Genomic DNA, 22,074 nt, shown 5'->3' with positions numbered 1-22,074 from the left:
ACGCCTCTTAGCCCCGCCCTTTCCCGTCGTGCCGCCCGAGGATCTGAGGACAAGCCCTTTTCCTACCATCGTGCCAAGTATCCCAGAGCGGCACGATCAAGAGATTTTTGGGTGGGAGCGGAAGAGACCATCACATGATGAGGATGATGAAGACGAGAAGGACAACTGTCATTCATCTCATCATCCGGAACATCATGTCAAAGTCCCTCGAGAGCGCCTACACAAACACTTCCAGAGACACCTACCCATGTGAGCGCGCATCTAATACAAGACACGCAGACCTCGGTGTCTCAAAAGACATCATTATACACATGTAGTCCCTTGGATTGGAGGCCAACTTACGCAAGCACACATTTTGTATAGCCATGTCCCTCTCAGATGACACCACTGTACCAACATAATGATCTTTGATGATTATCTTGTCACGCCATTGAACTCAACTTCACAGACTTTGTTTCATCATTCAAAACACTACTTTTCCCTGAGACACTTTCCTATTTAAGTCAAAATGTGAAAAAAAAAGGCCCATTCATATCCTAAAATGCCAGGGTAGCAGCATGAGTGACATAAAGGCACCAAACAGATATTGAGATACAACGCAAACAAATGAAATATACACATTATGCAAATCCCAACTGCTTCAACGGTCTATCTCTGATTCTTTCCAATCTTTCTTAGGGCAATTATTGTCAAATGAAAAAAAAAAAACTAAAAAAGAAAAAGCCTTCTGTACACTGTCTTTCCGATGACGTGACTTGAAGAACACCACAGCCTTCACACTCTCTCCACTTCTGGTAATCAAAGTAGAACAGATCATCACTTAGTTGATTCTTTGTTTTGAAACTAAACTTTACATCTAAGTAATTCCTGCGTATTCTTGCTTTTTTACTTGCTCCTCAAAAAGCACACCCAGTATGTCATGCTATCAGGTAAGAGGACATTGTGTATTTGGAAGCCAGGTACCATTAATTAATGAATCTAAGTCTCTTATCATTGAGTGTAAACGTTATCATTATTATTATTATTATTATTTGTGGTATCATAGCTATTATTTTTATTATTATTTTGTTATGACTCATTAAGACTATGCCTTTACTTTCATTTCTTCATTTCGTTTCTACTACTACTGCTGCTACTACTACTACTAAACCTGTTACGTTCTCTTTCAATTATCTACTCATTTTATATTCTTTCCTTTCAATACTACTGCTATTACTATTAGTACTTAAACTTTCTAACTTCTTTTATCGTCAATGTTGCTTTTACTATTATGTTTTTATCATTATTTCATTTTTTGTTGACCTCTTTTGAGGGAGCAAAAAGGCATTGACAACAATAATATATTTCTGGGTTTCTAGATATTTGTCATTAAAAACGCAGGGCCGACTGATAGTAGCTTTAAATGTAAAACCGAAAAAGAAAAACAAGCAAAAGAACAACCGGCCCTATTAGTTCAAATCATTGCATGAATTTTCTACGCTTCCTACTACTAGTGGCTTTCTCCTTTTATTACGTCTTTCTTTGGTTTCTCACAAAAAAAAATAAAACAGAAGTGTCTCGGTCTAGAAGATGATTCATTATTAATGCTTGATTTTGCTCATATCTTTCGTTTCTTTATTTTCAACTTTTACTTTTCATTTCGAATGAAGATTCAACGAACAGTTTTACTTACTTGCACGTACTCTCACATGGACCCATACATTTGGTTCTGCATTCTCCCCGCCATTTCTATAGCTTGGGCGCCAATCCTTATTATAAACTCGGGCGCCACTCCACCACTGACTGATCCACTGAAAGAGGTTCAAATGCTTGTGGTACAGTTGTACGTCTCTGTCGCCTCTCTCCTCACAATTAGCTTCAGAGCTCAACCCAGCTTGGGATTCCTTGGAATGAATATATGGGTCTATGTGCCACCAACTCTGATGATACTAGGACAACATAAAATTCTGATTTGGAAGTTGTTGATTTTTTTCTTTGCACCAACGTCATTTTTCGTTGCCATTAATTAAATAATAATGCCTCGCGCACTTTCTGTACTGACTTTTTTTAGTCACTTCTTAGGTACACTTTCGCTAGTCTAGCAAAAATAAAAACTGTAGATCATGTTTTCACCTCATCTAGCTTTACCAGTAGACACACATATTGCGACTTTCATAAAGAAATAAAGCATAGACATTCTTCAGGAACGTTAATTAAATAATGATGGAGATGACGATAATTATGATAATAATGATCATTATTTTAACTATGATATAATATAATATAATAATAATAATAATAAGCCAGAAACTAACTTGATTTTTTGGAAGTTTCTTAACAATGTCTTTAGCCTTCTTAACTCATTCATTTCTTTTCGGCGTCTAAATAAGACAAAAGTGTTTTCCACCAACTAAAAAAGGCAAACTTTTCTCCTTAATAAGAAATAAATTTCATGCTCAAAAGACAAATAAGATTCTCTCTCTTCCGGCCTCTTCAGATGTAATCATTTCAAAAAAGAAAAGAAGGAACAAACTGCAATATAAAGATCTAGAAAGAAAGAGTCACTTCTGTAACAGATTCACATATATGTATATAGAGATCTCTTGCCTCAACTGAAAATGTCTATGTACGGTGGACTGCGGACGGTCTCACTTTGTCCTTTTTCTTTCCTGTCTCTTTCTTTCTCCTGCTTTTTGGGCCCGACTCTAAAGTACCAAGGGTGGCCTTCAATTCTCCACTAACCGCTGCTGCTGCTGCTGCCGCTGCTGCTGCTGCTGCTGCCGCCGCTGCCGCTGCTGCTGCTGCTGCTACAACTGCTGCTGCTGCCGCCGGCGCTGCCGCTGCCGCTGCTGCTGCCGCCGCTGCTGCTCCTTCTGTCACTATTAACTTCTATTAAACAACTAGCTGAGGCTGCTGCTCAAAGCTGCACAGAAAAACCTGCGCCCGAAATTCGATAGTCTCTCTCTCACTCTCTGTCTCTCTCTCTCTCCCCGTCTCTCTCTCTCTCTCTCTCTCTCTCTCTCTCTCTCTCTCTGTGTCTCGCCCTGTCCTTCCTCTCTGTTATTTTTGAGTTTTTCGAAACCCATTCCCACCCCCTTTCAATCTCTGGTTTCAGTCACAATTATACTTTTCGGCGCTAAAAACATGACCATATTCAAAAACCAAAAGATGAAACTTCCCCACCCTCCGTGGTCTTGGGGCACCTTCGGGCACCAACGGTTTTAGAAGCTACCTTCTGCCCCCCCTCCCCAATGCCCTCTTTTATAGAAGCTATTTCTTTCTTTATGTTGTGTTTTCCTTTGATACTTTTTTCCATTATGGTTACTTATAACTATGGTTCTTATGATTACATTATTCATAATTTGGCCAACACACCTCTACAGGACTCAGGCCGGCAAGCTCTAAATGTTTTTATATTCCTTTAATTAAGTGCACCTGTGTTTATCATAAATAATCTCTATACAAATTTACATGTTGCATAGCTAAACAATTCTTAATATGCTTAAATAACGCCCATTGCCTTGCACATCAGTAACTTAAAATTGATCTCGTTCCATGGAACCCTTAATTACTAGCCTAGTCAAATCTCAATGGATATTGCGTTGCATGTTCTTACAAGTTGCACGGAATGACAGACACTCCATGCCAGCGAACGATTGATTATTCATTCATTCCCTACTCTTTTGCTCGAAAAAATAATAGACAAGATAAAAACGACCCAAGTTTGATTGACAAACTGAGCGGAGAAGACGGTGAGGCCCGCTTGAGGCATCAAGGATTAGGGCTTTAAGGGGCCAGCGTCCTCCCCAGGAGACGCCCTTGCCCTCCGCGCACCTCCACTGCAAAGGTTGTTTCGTCAGGGGTTGCAAGGGCTCTCCTGCAGTCAGGAGGGTTCCTTTCCCCAAGGTCCTAAACTTGATACGAGGAGCCCTTAGCTGTTTACCTCTGTTATAGTCGATGATTTTTTTTTCACTATCATTTTCTGTTGTTTTTTCCTCATTATTTATTTATTATTATTATTATTATTATTATTATTATTATTATTATTATTATTATTATTATTATTATTATTATTATTATTATTATTATTGTTACTATCTTAAGCATCCTCCGTGAGTTAGTATTTTATGAATGCTTTTGTGTAATCACGTTTAACATTTTTATGGACTTACATACTACATCCCTGTTAGCCACTAAGAATCCAGTTTTTTTCCTGAGATGAACCAGTTTTTAAGAAGGTCAATTAGTTTATCATTAGGTCAGTCACTAAGAACTCTTAAAGAACAAGAACAGATTAGTAGAGTTAACAATTTGCAAATAACTGCATAAAGTAAAATATGAATTTTAACTAAACAAAGAACTGGACTAGCTGTTCAATCACGAAGTCCGATAGCCATTATGTCAGATCATTCAAATCAAAAAAGAGAAGAGAATAATAAGCATTGGTACTACTTGAAGGCCGACAGAAGCGGCATGTCCTTGTAGCCCTCTTCTGCATCTCTCGTCAAGAGGTCAGGGAAGAACCCAGAGATATGTTTGGTCGTGTTGTTGTTGCCTTTCCAGGGAAAAGGGTCGTTCACAGCTGCCACCAACTCTGGAAGAGCTGCCGCTATGACAAAGACTGGGGGCGGAGGGGAAGATGGTGGAGAAGAAGGACCCAGTCAGGTGCGAGAAAAAAGAATTTTAAAAGATGGGAACTGGTGGAGGAGGAGGAGGAGATGGATCATTCATGATGATGATGATGATGATGATGATGATGATGATGACTATGATGATCATGGTGTCCAACTAATATCACCTTAATATCAACATAAACTTTGTAAACCTTGCTTCCATCTTGTTCTTACAGTTCCTGTGTTCTGTGCTCGCACCTCCTAGAATCTCTCTCTCTCTCTCTCTCTCTCTCTCTCTCTCTCTCTCCCTCATTGTAACAACGTGTATCTCTATCAACTTGTACTCAGCCCCTTTGAACCTGCCCGTGAGTAGTCGTAACACGTCTCACCTTCTTGTGCCTGTCCTGTCCCTCCCTCCCTCCTTTCCTTCTTCCTTCCTTCCTCCCTTCATTCCTTCCTTCCTTCTCTTCAGTCACTGTTTGTCATGCCGTTGCCATGCCTTCTCACCTCATCACCACCATGCTAGAGACAGGTTCAGGCCTTACTAAATCGTAGAAGTAATCGTTCAGTTTTGGGAAAAGAAAATAAATCATTGGAAGGCTTTCATTTGTTTTGCACTTTACTTAGTCTGAATAAGAATCTGACACGGCCAGAGTCTAATGTATTGTTGAAAAGTATTAATTTTAGAAGTATTCGTAGTCAAGTTACATTTTTTTAACAAAGATGGATTAGCTGCTGTAAACTCATTAACCCACAGCTCAATTGATGAACTTCAAGAACTTTTGGAAAATTGCGGTAGACAGTTAATGCTTAGACAGTAATATAGCCATAATGCTTCTACATCAGGACAGGATTTTGCTGTTTTTAATTCCAGTTTAGCTTGCCTACGGCTTTTTATGATTTCCTCCAGTCTCAGTAACAAAATGCCCCGTTTCAGCACGTCCGCATTTCTGCTGTATATATTTGGTTTTATCCAACTTTGCAATAAGTTTCCCCTTTTACTGCTATCTGTATTTCTGGCTGCTTTGGAAATCACTAAAACGGATGATGAAAAATATAAAATTTCATTTAGGTGAAGATGATCGCTATACTTAATAAAACTTATCAAGGACTGTTAATGGAGAAACACGCATTCACATGTCTACATATTTACACACAAACTCGCACACACACAATATATATATATATATGTATATATATATATATATATATATATATATATATATATACACATATATATATATATATATATGTGTGTGTGTGTTATGTATGTATATGTATATATATAATGTATACAGTATATACCCATGTGCATGTGTTTCTATTATTACTAACAATACTGCTACTACACCTACTACTTGCATTAAAACTACATGAATTAAACTTGTTATATTCATGCTTTACCACCTGGGTTGCGTTAGAGCAAAATCTGACAAAAAGAAACCAGGTGACAGAATGTCATGATGGGTTACATATGCCCAATTGCAGACAGCAATCCCATACAGTAATTGCATCCGTTTGCAAAAGTAAGAAACAGTCAATGAATAAGAAAAGTAAGTTCACTGGTGATTGAAATAAGAGGCCAGAGGAACTTAGGTTAATGTATTCATTAATGAAACTGGGAAACTGCAGCCAGACGTTGTTTACTTTAGCATCAAAGTCATTGATGAAATATTTAGCATGACTTTCTTTTGTTAAATTCTGATTCAATTTTGCTTCATATTTCCGTTCATATATTACAATTCCTTGAATAGCGGATCAATGGCTCTTTGGCTATAGATTGCTTTCAGTAGTGCGAAAATGCTGCTTCAGTTGTACTTCTTTTTATTTTTCACCTATTCATGTTATCAACATAATGAAAGTCTGTCTTACTTGTTTTTTTAACATGGTGGGAATCTGAAGACTCCCTCCCACAATCTTGAAATCACATCATAGCGAAGCTAAACTCTTATAAATCCCGTATCTCGAATTCCTCTTTGTGGTCTGCGTCTTCTTTCGCTCTCTTCAGGCAGCAAGAGCCTTTAGAATCACTTCAAATCTGCTCATGTCTCCTGTACATTCAAATCCCTTCCAACCTTCTGCCAGCACACCCCACCGTCATTTTGCTGGCGACGAACGAACGAACGCACACATGGAAGGGCCGAAAGGATGGTGACTATCTTTCTCTCTCTCTCCAGTTTTTAGTCCTGAATTATCTCCAGCGTTACGAACCAAAAAGATCGGCATTAATGGCCGCTCTACTCTGGTTTTCAGCTTTTAAGATATTTGTCAGTACCCTGTTTTTTATTTTCTCCTTTTTTTTTTTTTTTTTTACTTTCTCCATACGTTTTCGTCATGATAAAGTCTGTCGCGCCGTGCAGTTCATAAACAAGAATGATGGAATTCTAAATATATATAAGTATATATGTATGTATGTATGTATGTATGTATGTATGTATGTATGTATATGTGTATATATAATATATATATAATAATATATACATATATATTAGAATTCTTTGCTCCTATATTACTTGAATTTCAACCTGAAAAACTAACGGATATATACAGGTATGGAATATGCCGAGCATCATCAAATTCCAATTTAAAAATTCACTCATTCATTCATAATAAAATATATCTAATAGAAATAGCATATTTAATGGATAAATCATCATCACCTGTCTTTAATAAATTATGGCTTAGTCTGTAGAGTGAAACCTTTAAATAAGATTTTCTGTGCTACTACAACTCCAGGAGACGATTCCACATGACAGAAGGAAGGCCGCAGGCTTTAAAGAGATCCACTAGTGAATCCTCCTCCTCCTCCTCCTCCTCCTCAGCGCTCAAACATCATAGTAATCCACGAGAACGCTTACGTGTGTGGATGTGAATGTGCCCCTTTACATGTGCAATCGTCTTCACTTAACAGTTCTTAAATAGTCGATTTTTTATTGTTAATCCTTTAAAAATGAGAAAAAAAAGAGACAATTGGCTTCCAATACATAATGTCTTAATCCTCCTAAAACATTGCTGAAGAGAAACTAGAAGGAAAAAGCATAAGAGTGATGACTGATCATTGATTTTCTCCAGTGATTACATTCCTTTTCCTTTGAAAACAGAAGTGGAATTGTTGGTCATATGGTAGAAGATTTCAGGCACGTGGACGTACGACGCTATTGTAGGTATAAACTGTTGCTTATAACAAATGGATTATTTTCAATATGTATATGTATATAATATATATATATATTATTATATATTTATATAATATATATAATATAATCATTAATAATGAAGAATGAGAAGGGAGGCCCACGTTATACATATAGATGACGAACATGTATGTATGTATGTTTGAGTAGATATATACATGTGTAGCTAGAGATATATATATAACACTGTAGTGTCTCCCGTATGTTGGCACTCATTCCTGACATGCAAACACCACAAGGCAACCATCAAATACGCAGCACCGACAAACAGACCCCGGGAAGGAGGCAGGGAAACCCCTCCCAAGCCGGCAAAGGACGCAAAACAACAGTCAACTTGAAACAACACATCCCAAACAAGGGCTTCTCAGTTAGCTCATCTCTTTAGTTTTTCCTATTTTCTTATCGTTCGTTTATTTTTCTTATTTTCCATTCCTACGGCTCTTTTATAAATATATTTAATTTGATTCCCTCTTCATCAAAGCAAATCTATTTGACCTGATATGTGCAAATATAATATATTTTTGCGTTACTTTCTTCGACTCTCTCTCTCTCTCTCTCCTCTCCTCTCTCGCTCTCTCATTCACTCTCTCTCGTCTCCTTTGCATGTTTTAGCATAATAGTAGTTGTATTGACTAGCAAGACCTAAGGGTACGATTTATCGACTTTCTAGATATTTTTACGATGTGGTATTTAGACCTTATCTTCCTATAATCTATTTGAGATTTTTCACTAATCTTGATATACCTCATTTCCAAGAAAAAATATAAAAGTCTTCTTGGTAGTCTGTCTCCCAAATCAAGATTTTATTAATCTAACACCTCCTATATCACACAAGCAGTTGGCCAACGAGACCGCTTGTGTCTGCACCTGCCTCAACCAGATAGTCTGCACTGTAGAATATTCCTTGTTATGTGAGAGACAGCCAGACAGGCTGTCTGTTGCTTGTGAAAGCCAGCAAGTTTGCACCATATATTCTTGCCCAGCAGCAGCTTGTGGAAATGCTAGTTAACCACCTAATTGTGCGAGGTGGAAGCTAGAAGGGTTTTTCCCGCCCCCAGTCTACCACTCCTTCATCCTGTGACCGTCTTCCTTCCTGACTCCACACTCCTTAGAACACATTCTAAACCCAAGACCATTTCACCCTCCCTGTAGGACACACTCCACCCCTTCTCCCCGAGAAGTAGCTTTTCTACTTGCATGCGAAATGCTAATATCTAAAGCCCCGCCCTGAAAATGGATGACCATCACGAGAATCCAGTAGCCCTAGCCAGCCTCGAGCTGATCCCAGTTGAATCAGAAGCCTCCTTGTCCGTTGTCCTGCACGCCCTCAAAAACCTATGATGACTCCTCCGTCCCGATGTCAAAAATCAGAGAGCTCCCTTTCCCCAGCGCTAACATGTACTACATGTCACGTCTCAGACGCGACTGACGACATGTGGCCTTAGACCGCCTTTTTCCTTGTATCTCATGAATTTGTTGCTGTTGTTGTGACTGTTGTTGTGTCCACGTAGGCTGTTCATGTTTGCCAACCTGTTGTAGCTGTCTACGCTAATTCCCCGCTGTTATTTTGTGTCGTTTGTAGTATTAAGGATTTTTTTATGAACCTCCACATTGGTATTGATATTTTTTCCTTGTTGGTAGTTTACTGACCTAGATGGGTAAAAAGATCAAGGCTTTGCTTTCCACTAGCTTTTGTAGAGTGGCAGACGACAAAAATACCGAACTGGAGGTTATGCACGTAGAAGTAAGGTAGATTTAAGCATTTATCCTTTAGATATCAAGAGATCAAGCTCATTATTATGATGCATCTGATGTCATTTTTTAAAATTATAAAGTGTCTAAGTTTGCTTCTATGACGTCAAAATCATCAGTACTAAAATTACTATTTATTTGTATCTATTTATCTCCAGAAATTAAATTATCTATACCATGAATGTTTTATACAGCTGGCTAGACAGAGAAAAAAGTGTTATTTTTATAATCTCCCGTAAAGCTATAGGTTCAGTGACTTTTGATCAACGCTTGCATGGCATGCCATATATACATAAAAAACGCATGGGGACGCACACCCGGGCTCACACGAAAGGTACGCTTACAGAACATGGCACGTCAGGGAGCTTACTTGAATCAAAAAGACTTCCTTGTGGTTTGTCAGCGCATGCGCGCCCTGCTTCTTCATTCCCTGAAGGAATTTGAAGTGGAATCATTGGAGAGGAGAAGAGTCGCAAGTAATGAGTCTTGACTGCTGCCCTTGCAGAGTCCCTAAAGTTTTCACCCAGAAAAATCCAGTCCTCAACTGTGAATGCAACATGTTGTCAGTAAAGAATCCCAATCAGTGACTGCTCTTTCACCTGCAACTCATAATGATGGACATGACTTCGTAAAAGGTGTCCCGAGCAGTGAGAATTAGATGGATACGCTGCTGTCAAATTCCTTGACCTGCAACAGAATTCTTAATTGTTTCCACATCCCAGGCAGTTCCTCCAGACACTAGCACACCCGATTATTATTTTCCTCAACATCGAGATTCAGCTCATGGAAACGCAAGGCACTGTAAATAAGCCGCGGCTCCTATTCAAAAGATAACAAACGGTTAAGAAAGAAACATACGCAGAAAAGAAAGTCATTTAAGTCTCAAGACTTTTATTTCAGAACGAGATTAACCCTGTCTGTGCCAGTGCTGAGGCGGACGCCATGAGCCCGTTTGTGCTACTATCGAGGCAGCGCTCAATACGGGAGGCCTTTAGTCACAGTCACTCACTGTCCCAGAAATAAGGATCATGCTTAGTCCCAATGCAAAATTTAGTCAGATTTGAATGTAAGTTTTGAAAGCAACTAATGCAAATTGTGATAAGATGTTGATAAAGTCACTCAATGCTTGATAATGACCTACCAGCACTTCAAGGTTCATTCTCAGTTCAAGGAGAAACAGATTTGGTGTGAGAGGTCAAGTTCAGCTGTTTCAGACCACATCAACTTTATTCTAAATTCATAATAAGACATGATTATTCTCAAATTAGTGCAGACTTTATTTTTGAGTGAAATATGACTAAAAAAGATTTTTTTTTTTTAACTTCGTAAGAGAAGGAAACCCCGCGACCTGTAACTGGTCATTTTGCTCTTACTGAATGTGTGGTCGAGAAAAGTCACCAAATCAGTTCTTTCTTGGGTCATTGGAATGCACCTGAAAGGTCTTTTAGGAGTCGTTAGTCTAACCAATTACAAGTACTTCCCATCCATCTCCCTTTCTTTTCAACAAAGATGTACCTTTCTTTTCAACAGATTTAAAAGGAAGTTCAATAATTTACTGTTCTTAAACTTAAGTATTGAGTGTTAGCCAAGTACAGTCATAATAAAACCCACAATTGATTTACATATGAGTAACAAACATATTATTATTATTATTATTATTATTATTATTATTATTATTATTATTATTATTATTTCAGCTGCCACGACTATTAGTACTACTGATACTGCAACGTCTGTTACTGCTGCTATTAAAATAGTCAGCAGAAGCAGAGAATGCAGGCGCAGTACTTCTAGCGTATATAGTGATTTTTTCCATTTTACTTTTATGCTAACTAATATTTTTTAACGATCATATTATCCTTGTTTTCATAATGCTTTTTGTTTTAATTGTTACTATAATTTAATTAGTATTAAAATTTTAAGGTTTTTATTATTTCTCAAAATATCGTTATTAATATTATTGTTGTTCAGTTGACCTACAATCACTGTTACAGTATTTGTTTGTTTGCTTCCCTGTTGCACTCATTAGCTTCTATTAATCATCACCGTTTTCATGCCTTTTCCATTTAAGCATTTTATGTCATTTCTTTTCCTTTTTTCTTTTTTTTTTTGGTATTGCCCATTGCTTCTTCCATTTATTTTCTACTCATAATAATGCCTAACATATTATTACTAATATAATCTACATCTGATCTCTATATCAGATTAATGTTATACAGAATTTAACGGAAAGTACATATTCATTGAGACATAATGTCGGATCATTTCGTGTCAGATCAGTCGCACGCAAAGCTATTTTTTTTTTTTTTTTTTTTTTTTTTTTTGCTAAGATTCTGCATAAGCGTTTTATCTGATCAGCACTCAGCACTACTCTGCTCTTGAAACCCCTTCCTCCATTATTCCCCTCAAGATCCCTATCATCATCTAATTAAAGGAGAACAATACACTAAGGACGTATATGTCGACTCTTCTTTTTTTACTATTTTTTTATTTATTTTTTTTAGCTTGAGCATTCAGGAGAAAGGCTTTTACATTACTGATTTTTCCTTGTGTGAAATACGGGAAAAGGAAAAATTTCCTATGCATTTTTTCTTTATTTTTTGTCGATTTCAGCCACAGTGAGAGACCTTTGCATGTTACAGCACTTATTTTTTCCTTTTCATTATGTAACGAGAATTGAATTTACTACTTGCCCTGCCGGTGATTGTCCATTACTGTTATGACAAAATGTTCTCCAGCAGTAATCATTTGCTTTTTATTTTCCCGTTTTCTCTCATTTAATACTTTTTCCGTTTGTTGAGTCAAAACAGGTACATTCCCCTGGGAGTTTGGCTCAACTGCGCCAAGACTGACTGTGACATGGAAAGGGTCAAGCCTTTCAAAGTTATGGTGGTTCATTGTGCTGTCTGAGAAGCGAAGGAAAAGCGAAGTAGCTTTTTTTTTATTAGACACGTTTGTAGAAAGTCTGAATATGATAAGTCCCTCAATATAGATTTTATTTATCGTTTCTTCCTTTAGTTGTCTATTGGCTATTAGGCTCTCAGTAAACCCTTAGTATCAGTTTGTTTCCTTTTGATTACTTCTTCGTAGCAGCGTGGAGATTCATTTAGCCGAGTGCCTGTCTGTACACGACCAGCCTCATCCTGTTTGTGTTTTGGGGGGGAGGGTTTGATGAGTCCAAAGTGCCCCATGCCCATGGCTTCGGACTGCGCCCCGTCACCTAATCCGCACGCCCCGTTCACCCATCACATGCAACCTGGCTGCTCCAGCTTCTTCAATAGGTTGATTTTGTAGTCAAGAGGATTTTTTTCTATTTCTTCCAAGATCTTGAAAGGTCAAGTTAATCGTTTTTCTGTTTCCTCCTCGAAGGAAATTTTGTATTTTGAAGTTCTCCTATTCGAGTCCGTAATGTGTCATGAACGCGTTTTTCTGGCATCAAAACGTTTAGAACGCTCACACCCTTTTTGTAATCTTTGCCTCTTGAACTTTCCAGTGTTACTACAAAGGAACTGAAACCTCTTGGTTGCTAAGTATGAAATCATTGATCACTGCTCGATCCCAGTAGGCTACAACACGTTGCTTCGTATGATATAATAAGTAGTTTCCTTCCATCTCATTCCCCCGTAGAGAGAAAGCAAAACTCCATAGAGTCTAAGCCCCACTTTCTCTTCCTCAACACCACCACCACCACCACCTTATCTCTTCGCTTCACAAGCTTGCCACCCTTTGACGCATAAGATTCTCTTTTTTTACACCCACAGTGACTTACAGTGGATGACTTTGAATTGTGCAATTTAGCAATTAGAATAGCGGTGGTGTTGTGAACGGTAGGTAGACCAGCGTGTGTCATGTCAGGGGCTTGCTACTGAATGGTACCTGCAACCTTCCGTCTCCTTTAAAGTTCGAACTTTGCAAAAGAGAAAGTTCCGTCAAGGAAAGTGTTCTATGAGTGATCAGTTTAGAGGTTCACAGATTCCTCATTTTTTTACAGCTAACTAACATTCCGCCTCTATACGATGTCTATTTCACCCTCTGCCTGAAATCTACCTTCATCACCGCCGAGTCCCTCCCTTCCAGTTCCTCTACCCCTCCCCTCCCCCTCCCCTCCCCTTCCCTTCCCCCTTCTCCCTGCTCTTTCTGTTTCCAAAACAATAATCTGTCTGCTGCGGTTTTCACAGCACCCTACAGCTTTGTTTGACTAATTATAAATGGAGGAAGCTTTGATTTCTTTTCATGATAAAATGCAAAAAATCAAAACAAGAAAATCATGGATGCTCATCAGACACCAATTTATGACTGAGATCTGTCATGGTCGAAGCTGCAGTTCAAATTAGGTTGCTTGATCTCTACTTCACCACAGCTGGAGTCAATAGTCCTGAGCCAAGAACATGCATTACCTGAACCAGTCAAGGAAGTCTCCCTTATGGAAAGAAAGCCGTCGGTGTTGTTGTCTTGTCTTGCTTCTCAGCTAGAACAAAAAGGATCATGTTGTTGTTGTATAGAAATTTTAAAAAATCATAATAGGGCTTCACCCACGGGTTTCCACAAAGGATTCTCACCACATCCTATTTTCTGAGAAGACGTGAACGGGAAGATTTCTTGATCTCTCTCACTAGAGTTAAGGAATGACTTCAGATTGATTTTTTTGAAATTGTTTTTGTTTATTTATTTGTTTGTTTATTTTCTTTAAAAAGTAGCATTGATGGTGGTAAAAAAGAGAGTTCCTGCTTCATGATGTCTTTTTTTTTCTCTTTTCATCCTTCAGGATTTCACAATGGATTTCTATTTTCGGCAGTATTGGAAAGACCCTCGATTAGATTTCAGTGCACACAAAGGTGTGAGTGAGATCCAAGTGAGCACAGACTACACCGGCAAAATTTGGGTGCCTGACACCTTCTTTCCTAATGAAAAGCGAGCTTACTACCATACAGCCACCACCGCCAATGAGCTCTTGCGCATCTTAGCCAATGGCCAAGTGTTGAGGAGTATAAGGTAATTACACATCAGATACACTGCTGATGCACTCCGTTCTGCCTTGCAAGGGTGGGCTTTGCATCACTCTCTTACTTCATTAATCCTTCACATTTAAGGAAGAAGAGAGAGAGAGAGAGAGAGAGAGCAACGAAACATCAGTTTGCTCACCAGCACCGACAACACTACTCCTCCTCCTCCTCCTCCTCCCTCTCTCGTTAGGGGAGTGAGGAAAGGGAGAAGGAGCGCTAGGGCAGGGTTCACTCGCGATGACACCAGACGAACAGAGAGAAAGCGTCATGGCATCCATCACCTCTGTGGCGCAACATTGCAGGTGTAAATTCTGAGCATTGAAATTAGGGGATGTCCAGTTTTGTCTCTTCTTAACCATTGGACTACAGCTCCTGGCATTCCTCCCACCAAACTTCCCGTTTCTTTATTTTCAAACAAGATGACCAGTCAGCTCCACGAGGATCATTATTTTCTCTTGAAATCTGTACGCTTCCCTCTTGCCAAAGACTAGTCTAGTTCCAAAACAGTACGGATCAGTTGTACCACCTTTCTATGTAAATTTGAGCCCCCTGTACAGATAACCCTTGTACCCAGGACTTTGGCAAATGACAGTTAAAGATCAGCTGATGAACTTCATGGCCTTAATAATACCACTCTAGATGATGTGTTTGGAATTCCAGCTCTTCCTGAACGTAAATTTCTTCCACATGTCTGTCGGAAAGCTCTCCTGACTGTAGCACCTTAAAGGAACCAACAACTTCCACTCCTTGAGTCCAGTGTCCACTCCCGGTCTCCTCCTGACAGTAACCCAGTCCGCCTTCCTCATTTCTTCTTCTCTGCAACAGCATACAAAAATTCGCTTTCTTTTCTGTACCCTCTCAATACCTGAACTTTTTAGACGTCTACATATCCCTTTATTCGTCATGGTAACTGTTGGGCTTCCAGGCCTGCTTAGAATCAGAGGCCGTGGACATTAACACATATAGTAGCTTCAGGAGGTCGTCTTCCACAGCCTGTCTTTATCACCCAAAATTTTTGTTGTTGTTCTTTCCTGCGCCTTGAATTGCGATGTGAAATTAAACATGTGTTTGTTGCCACTGAGGCCACGTGATCACGCAGCGGATGCCAGAGCGCTGATAAAACTGTGCAACGAAACGCTATAAATAACACATGAGATGTTTTCTAGCAGTGCACTTGCGCACCTCTGTTAAAAAAATTAACTTCCTTCTGTTTTTCGCGTTCCTCACATTTTTCCTCTTCGTCACATATTCTTCGCCATCTTCTTTTTCCTTTCTGTTTTCTTTCTCTTCTCCTTTTTTATCTATTCGTTTTCGCTATCGTGGTTCTAAACCGTTCTAGCACTGGATTCAGTTTGTTGCTACGTGTTCATGATTGCTTTAATGCCTCTTGGAGTAACTGTATTTTGTTTGACATGTTCAGCAGAGTTTGAGAAAAATACCATATATATATATATATATATAATATATATATATATAGATATATATATATATATATATATATATATATATATATTTATTATATATATATATGAAAGGCAAACGTTTTCTTGGTCTTTTCAACTTTCTCCTATAACTTGGAAAAACAAACCAAACCTTGCTCTGTGTCTGTCTCTTTCGAATGAATGTTTGCTTGGCTTCCGATCTTCTTCGCAGCTCTGCACCTCCCTCCTCCTCCTAGAGCGCCTCTCCCACCCCCTCCCATCTCGAAAAGGAGTCGAAAGACTTTCGATAGATAACAAATGTAGAACCTTTTTTCTTAGTTCACTTGGAGGCATAAAGCTCCGCACTGTATATACACCCTCTCCGATTGCAAACTGGATTTTCATACCATTCCGTTTTGAACAGAACTTGCACATTTCACCACCATTCCATGTGTCCAGAGAAAGCTCCGAGATCGAATTTCAGAAACGGGTTTTGTTTTTCCACTTTTGGGGTACTTTTGATCATTAACTTGGTAATATCTCCTCCCCTGATCTCCTCCTGCCAACCTCCAAAATCTAATCGTTTTTGTGGTTCCTCACTTTTGAATCCCAGTTCTAGATCCACATATCTTTAGGTGAGCCAATCGTTTGTGTTGGCAATTTGTTTTTAATTGCCCTGATATCGTTCACTCAGATATGGTGTGCTTTCTGGTAAACGAAAATGAAATTTTGAGCTTTTAAACTTTGATGTCATCTATACCAAATCCTATGTAGAAGTGTAGTGCTGCAGTGCATCTATTAAATTCCATGATCTTTCATTCAACAGTTTGGGAAAATCGTACTCCCTTGTCATTCGTACTTGATTCACTATCTAGAAAAAGTCACCGCCCTTAATCAGTGCACCGATGTCTTGATTCACTGTCCTATGGCTGATATGAACACCTTTATTTACAACTACTTTATTCTGTGAAATAAAACTGCTATATTTCAGTGTCAAATCTTGTGCTTTCTGTTTAACTAAATTTCTCGAACCCGAGTCATCCGACAAAATTTAGTATTATCTCTTATATTACTTTAACCCGTTATGATCATAACCTACGAGACATCTGAATATATTCGAATATACCATAACATCACTCTCACGGAACCTAAACTGTGAGAAACATGAAGGCTGTTTAAGTTGGAACAAGTGAGCTAAATACACAGAGATGATCACGAAAACTAATCAAACAAAAAAAGAAGCTTCTTTAAATAATGCTGACAGATTAATAGAAGACAGAATGCCCTCAAATTTCCGTAAAGTCAAAGCTTGTGCCTTTGTTTTCAAGAGCCTCTCAATCGAACGTTTTCATGAAACATCAGTGTGAAGCAGTTGAGGGACAATTCATCCAACCTGTAGTCAACTCATATATAGAGATACTTATCATGACGTATATTCACCTTTTCCCTTCCCCAGAAGAAATATATCAGAATATCTATATATATATATTATATATGTATGTGTGTATATCTCCACATGGTACATAATTCCTCTACTTGGTACCTGGAAAGATCCCTCCACAAAATACATATGGCTATTTCAAAATATCCTCAGTCATTCGTTCAACAACGTTTTCACTTTGTAGCACTCAGTTCTCTACTTAAGATGCCTTCACTCTTGACCAAAAGAATATGCTAAAAAATATGAGAAAACTTCTAAGGTCACGTTATTCTAGACAATCAAAGAATCCACGAAAGACAATGTGGTCATTTGGACGTTTCTTTGAGGCAAGATCTCTGAATGCTACAAATCCAAGCCCTGCCATCTTAATGATAATTTTTCTTTTTTATATATAAATATATATATATATACATTTTTTACAAACGCTTTCCGAGTGCAGATACCATCCCTTCGAGTTTTTCTGTGTACTGGAGAAGTCTAGAGCTTTCACACATGACTCCGTACAAGAAAAAAAGGAGGGCGATCCATATACTTTGAAACCACCTGTTTCATATATATTTTTTTTCTAGATTGATTCATATCACATATGATTTTTTCATGCCATTTTATTATTATCATTATTCTATTTATCATTTTTGTTTATTTGACTTCTCATCCCTCAACCTCTTCAAAAATACAAGAGCAATATTATGATGGAGGTCGTCTCAATGAACGAAAACGGTGTCCAATGAAAGCTATGATTCCTGTTTATCTCATGATGATGTGCCAATTTATGATATGTCATATTTTAGGTTTTCAGACGGAGGTGGTCCCAGCATCTGTCTTTTTTCTTACATTGTCACAGTTATACTTTTACTCTGTCTACTCACACCCCTTTTTTATTATTATTCTGTCTGACTGGAATGTCACAAATTTATATCACTGAGGATGGAATGTTCAATTCACGTTTTTCTTTGCTAATATTATTGTGTCTCTGTGATGGTTTTCTTGTTGTTCAACCTATCCTCTCTTTCATTTCCTCCTCCTACTCCTCCTACTCCTCACCCTTATCACTTTCTATGAATTTTGTACATTTAATATCTAATTCTCTTATTATCCTTCTTTACAGTCTGTGGTTCCTCTATTGCTGTTTGCTTTTCATTTTACTCTCGTTTCTTTTGTGTCCCATTTCATTCTTTCTTGTACTTTCGCTCCGTTCTTCTAAATTTCTATATTTTGTATCTATTTACACTATGTCGAAACACTTTGAGTTGACCTTGCAACCACCAACACGCCCGGACACAAATCGCTCCAATGCAGCAGTACCTAGGAACCTACCTGCGTCCTTAAGACGCCGCCCCCTGAAATTCAGCACTCAACCCTGAACCCAGTCACCACAAAACCCATGTTGCGTTGCCTCTGCTCTTATTTTGCAAAGACTGAATCAAATTTCCCTCGAGATCCCCTTTCAGTGATTAAACGATTCTCGCTTCCTTTGAACAGAAAAATAAACTGGAAATGACTCTTTTCATAACATCACTAGATAACCTGAGTACTGCTTTTGTAGTCTCCTTGCGCCTAGTCTTTCTGTTTTTCTTTTTTTTTTTTTTTTTTTTTTTGCACAGTACACAAATAATTATTTTCTTCCAGTACTTGTAAAGTGTTGATGATGATGTTGATGATGATGATGATGATGATCACACTCACAAAATTTCCTCTTAATTTTTGATCACTTGTAATATTGCGAGCCTCTTCACTCCTCTTCTTTCATTCTTTTCTTCTTATTCTTTCCTTTCATCCTGAGCTTCGAAGTCATTCCACTTCGTGTTTTTCTTTGACTGATCCTTCTTCTTCTTCATATTCTTCTTTTTCTTCTTCTTCTCCTTCTTCTTCTTCTTCTGTAAAAGGTATGAGTGACGATGTGGATGGGTATCACGTGTGATAGCTATGCATATTATTTATTGACTTCTATGGACTCATGTCTACTTTTTGACCAACAGTTACCATCATACTTGATTTTTTCCAAAAGAGAGAGAGAAAATAGATAAAACAAAACCAAAGGAAAAATATTAAGTCAGACAAATCAAATGTTTTCTGACCTCTTAAAAATTATTTTGCTCTCTTCAATTCTCTAGCTGACACTTGCTTTTGTTTCTCCGATTTCTTCAGGATTTTACTCTCGACTTTTATTTCCGCCAACACTGGACCGATCCTAGGCTGTCCTTCCCCGACCGCGGGGGTTTGGACGAGCTAACTGTGGGATCGGAGTATCTACAGAAAATCTGGGTTCCAGACACGTTTTTTGCCAATGAGAAGAAGTCCTATTTTCACATGGCCACCACCTCTAATGAGATGCTCAGAATCACCAACCAAGGGAAAGTGTTGCGGAGTATCAGGTAAGAGTGACATACCGGGGAGAGCCAAGGTGGGGTGGTCAGTGGGTACAGAAGGACAATGCCAGTCACAGAAGCCGTCCATCTTCCAGCTTAGTTCAGCAGAGTTCATGTCAAGCTCCATCATCCATCCAGCTTTTCATTCCCGACCCCGACCCTTGAAAACCCTCTCACGCCTCAGCTCTGTCGTCTCGTTAATAATAAGCAGGATAAAGTTTCACGATATTCATCCGTAAAGTTGATTCCATGAAATGAGGCTTTGTAATGTAGCAGGACCGCTACATTTTAACAGTTTATGTCTTGTCACTGTGTAACTCTATGGCATCTAAAGTAGGGATAAAAAGGAGAGACATCCAGTTATTTGCTAAACTTAGAGTCCATCACTAAAAGTCGACCCCCATCAAAACAGCTTGAGCCCCTGTCTCATTGTGGAGAATGTTTGGATGCAGTCCGCCTTGTGGATGTTACAGTGGATATGACTTCCTTTAGTACATTCATATTCATATATATAATGATGATTTTCAATGCAGATAAAAAGAAAGAAGCGCCATGGCCTCAGATTTCAGTTACTTTCCGAGTTAGACTTCAAGTAAATGGAGCGTGTCTTGAATGCCTTCTTTTGTTAGCGATGTTGTCAGCATTCGTAAAAGTAATGTTGTCAGCATTCCATATAAGTAATGTTGTCAGCAATACGTAAAACTAATGTTGTCAGCATTCCGTAAAAGTAATGTTGTCAGCATTCCGTAAAAGTAATGTTGTCGGCATTCCGTAAAAGTAATGTTGTCAGCATTCCGTAAAAGTAATGTTGTCAGTATTCGTTAATAAACAATGGCGCCAGTACATTTTGTAAGAGTTGCCAGTATTTTTGCAGTAAAGAATGACCTTTCAAACCGTGCCCCTTGTTGTGTAAAAACCCCTGAACTAAAGATATTTCGTAAAATGACGACACTTCAACAACATCCACCCTGAGACTCCCAACCTTTCGCACTTAACAAGCAAAGAAAGCTGAGATGCCTTGAAGGACAATCCCCCTTTTGCATACATTATTTTGATCTTATCTTTTGGATCAGTCATTGCTTTGTTTTGAGTTTCATTGTTTAAAGAAGGGATCGAAACCCCCAAACAAATACTTCATATTCATACAGCATATACACATATATATACGTATATCTATTCAAGGAATGGACATTAAAGAGGAAAACCCTAACTTGGCTCCCTTGATATGAGTGTTAGATAACATTTACTTTATGGATGTTTAATTTTTTATTCCTTTATTTTTTGTTTCACGGAATTTTCTGTATGCGTGTGTTATCTCTAATGCACATTAATGACTCCGTTTTTCTTTTTTTCTTCTGTGTTACTAGGGTCATGCGTTCAGCCTTCCATTATGTTGCGGTCATGTATGTGTATATGTCATAGTCTTTATAACCGCATGTATACACAACTGTATGTCTACGCGTGTAAATGTGTTTGTTTCGGTATGCACATTAGATGCTTTAGGAAAAAAGAATCAGACTTACCCAGTTGTATATGATAATCTTGCTGTTAAGAACTGGCGTAAGTAAGTATGCTGAAGACAAATCATCGTTACCTTTGAACCGATGCCTTGCGATGAGATCAGGTCACGTGTTGAGGAAATCCAGTAGCCTTTGAGGTCCAACTCTCTAACCCTATGGCCCAACCAAGAAGCTAATCAAACAAATTGGTTTCCAGTCAGTCAGCACACGCACACACACACACACACACGCATGCCTGTCGCTTGTCCTCGATGCAATTATAGACACACCAGTGTATGTCTGTAATTGTATCGAGTGCAGACGACAGCGGCTACTAATTGCGACTGTATGGAAATGTAGTCAGTCACTTAGTCCCTCTGCGCTTGGTGAGTTGGGCGAATTTTTCAACCCTTACTTTCTCTTCATTGGAACACACATACAAATACACACATGCTATATGTATGCCACTGTCAAATAGATATAGGTTGCTTGCGTGAGTGTATGTATGTGACAACATTATTGAAGGAACCCAAGAACAGTGGTTGCAGCCGAATTTTTTGGTCATAAGATTTAGCTCCCAAATGGTACACCTTTCTCGTTGCCTCTCAAAAGGGTAAATCAGTTTCATAGAAAGACGTCATTTGCCTCATGCTTTGGTCATTAGACTGACGTTTCTTTAGAGTGTGTGTGAGTGATTCTTCAGGACAGAGAATCTCTGAGACACCAGCCACTGAGACCATGGATGGATGAACGGCTATAGGTGAGTGACGCCCAGTCAAAAACACCAATGGATTGACTGGCGC

The 22,074-nt window shown here is 38.6% G+C and overlaps 1 protein-coding gene across 12 annotated transcripts in view; it reads left to right on the top strand.

Annotated features, from left to right (window-relative positions):
* Nucleotides 1–22,074, top strand: part of LOC135220661 (gamma-aminobutyric acid receptor subunit beta-like) — a 424,244-nt gene that overhangs the window by 330,075 nt on the left and 72,095 nt on the right. For 6 of the 12 annotated variants that reach the window (XM_064258022.1, XM_064258024.1, XM_064258023.1 and 3 more), the window contains 2 exons: nucleotides 4,543–4,644; nucleotides 19,552–19,778. In XM_064258022.1, coding sequence (XP_064114092.1) covers nucleotides 4,543–4,644; nucleotides 19,552–19,778 — 329 coding nt within the window. Of the gene's footprint in view, nucleotides 1–4,542; nucleotides 4,645–14,303; nucleotides 14,531–19,551; nucleotides 19,779–22,074 lie in introns of all 12 variants that reach the window. The other 6 variants (XM_064258032.1, XM_064258028.1, XM_064258031.1 and 3 more) reach the window with 2 other exon arrangements.

This window comes from Macrobrachium nipponense, chromosome 2, assembly GCF_015104395.2.
Source record: "Macrobrachium nipponense isolate FS-2020 chromosome 2, ASM1510439v2, whole genome shotgun sequence".
In the NCBI taxonomy this organism is placed as follows: domain Eukaryota; kingdom Metazoa; phylum Arthropoda; class Malacostraca; order Decapoda; family Palaemonidae; genus Macrobrachium; species Macrobrachium nipponense.
Note: the sequence above shows the minus strand (reverse complement) of the source record. Positions and strands in the feature narration are given on the sequence as shown.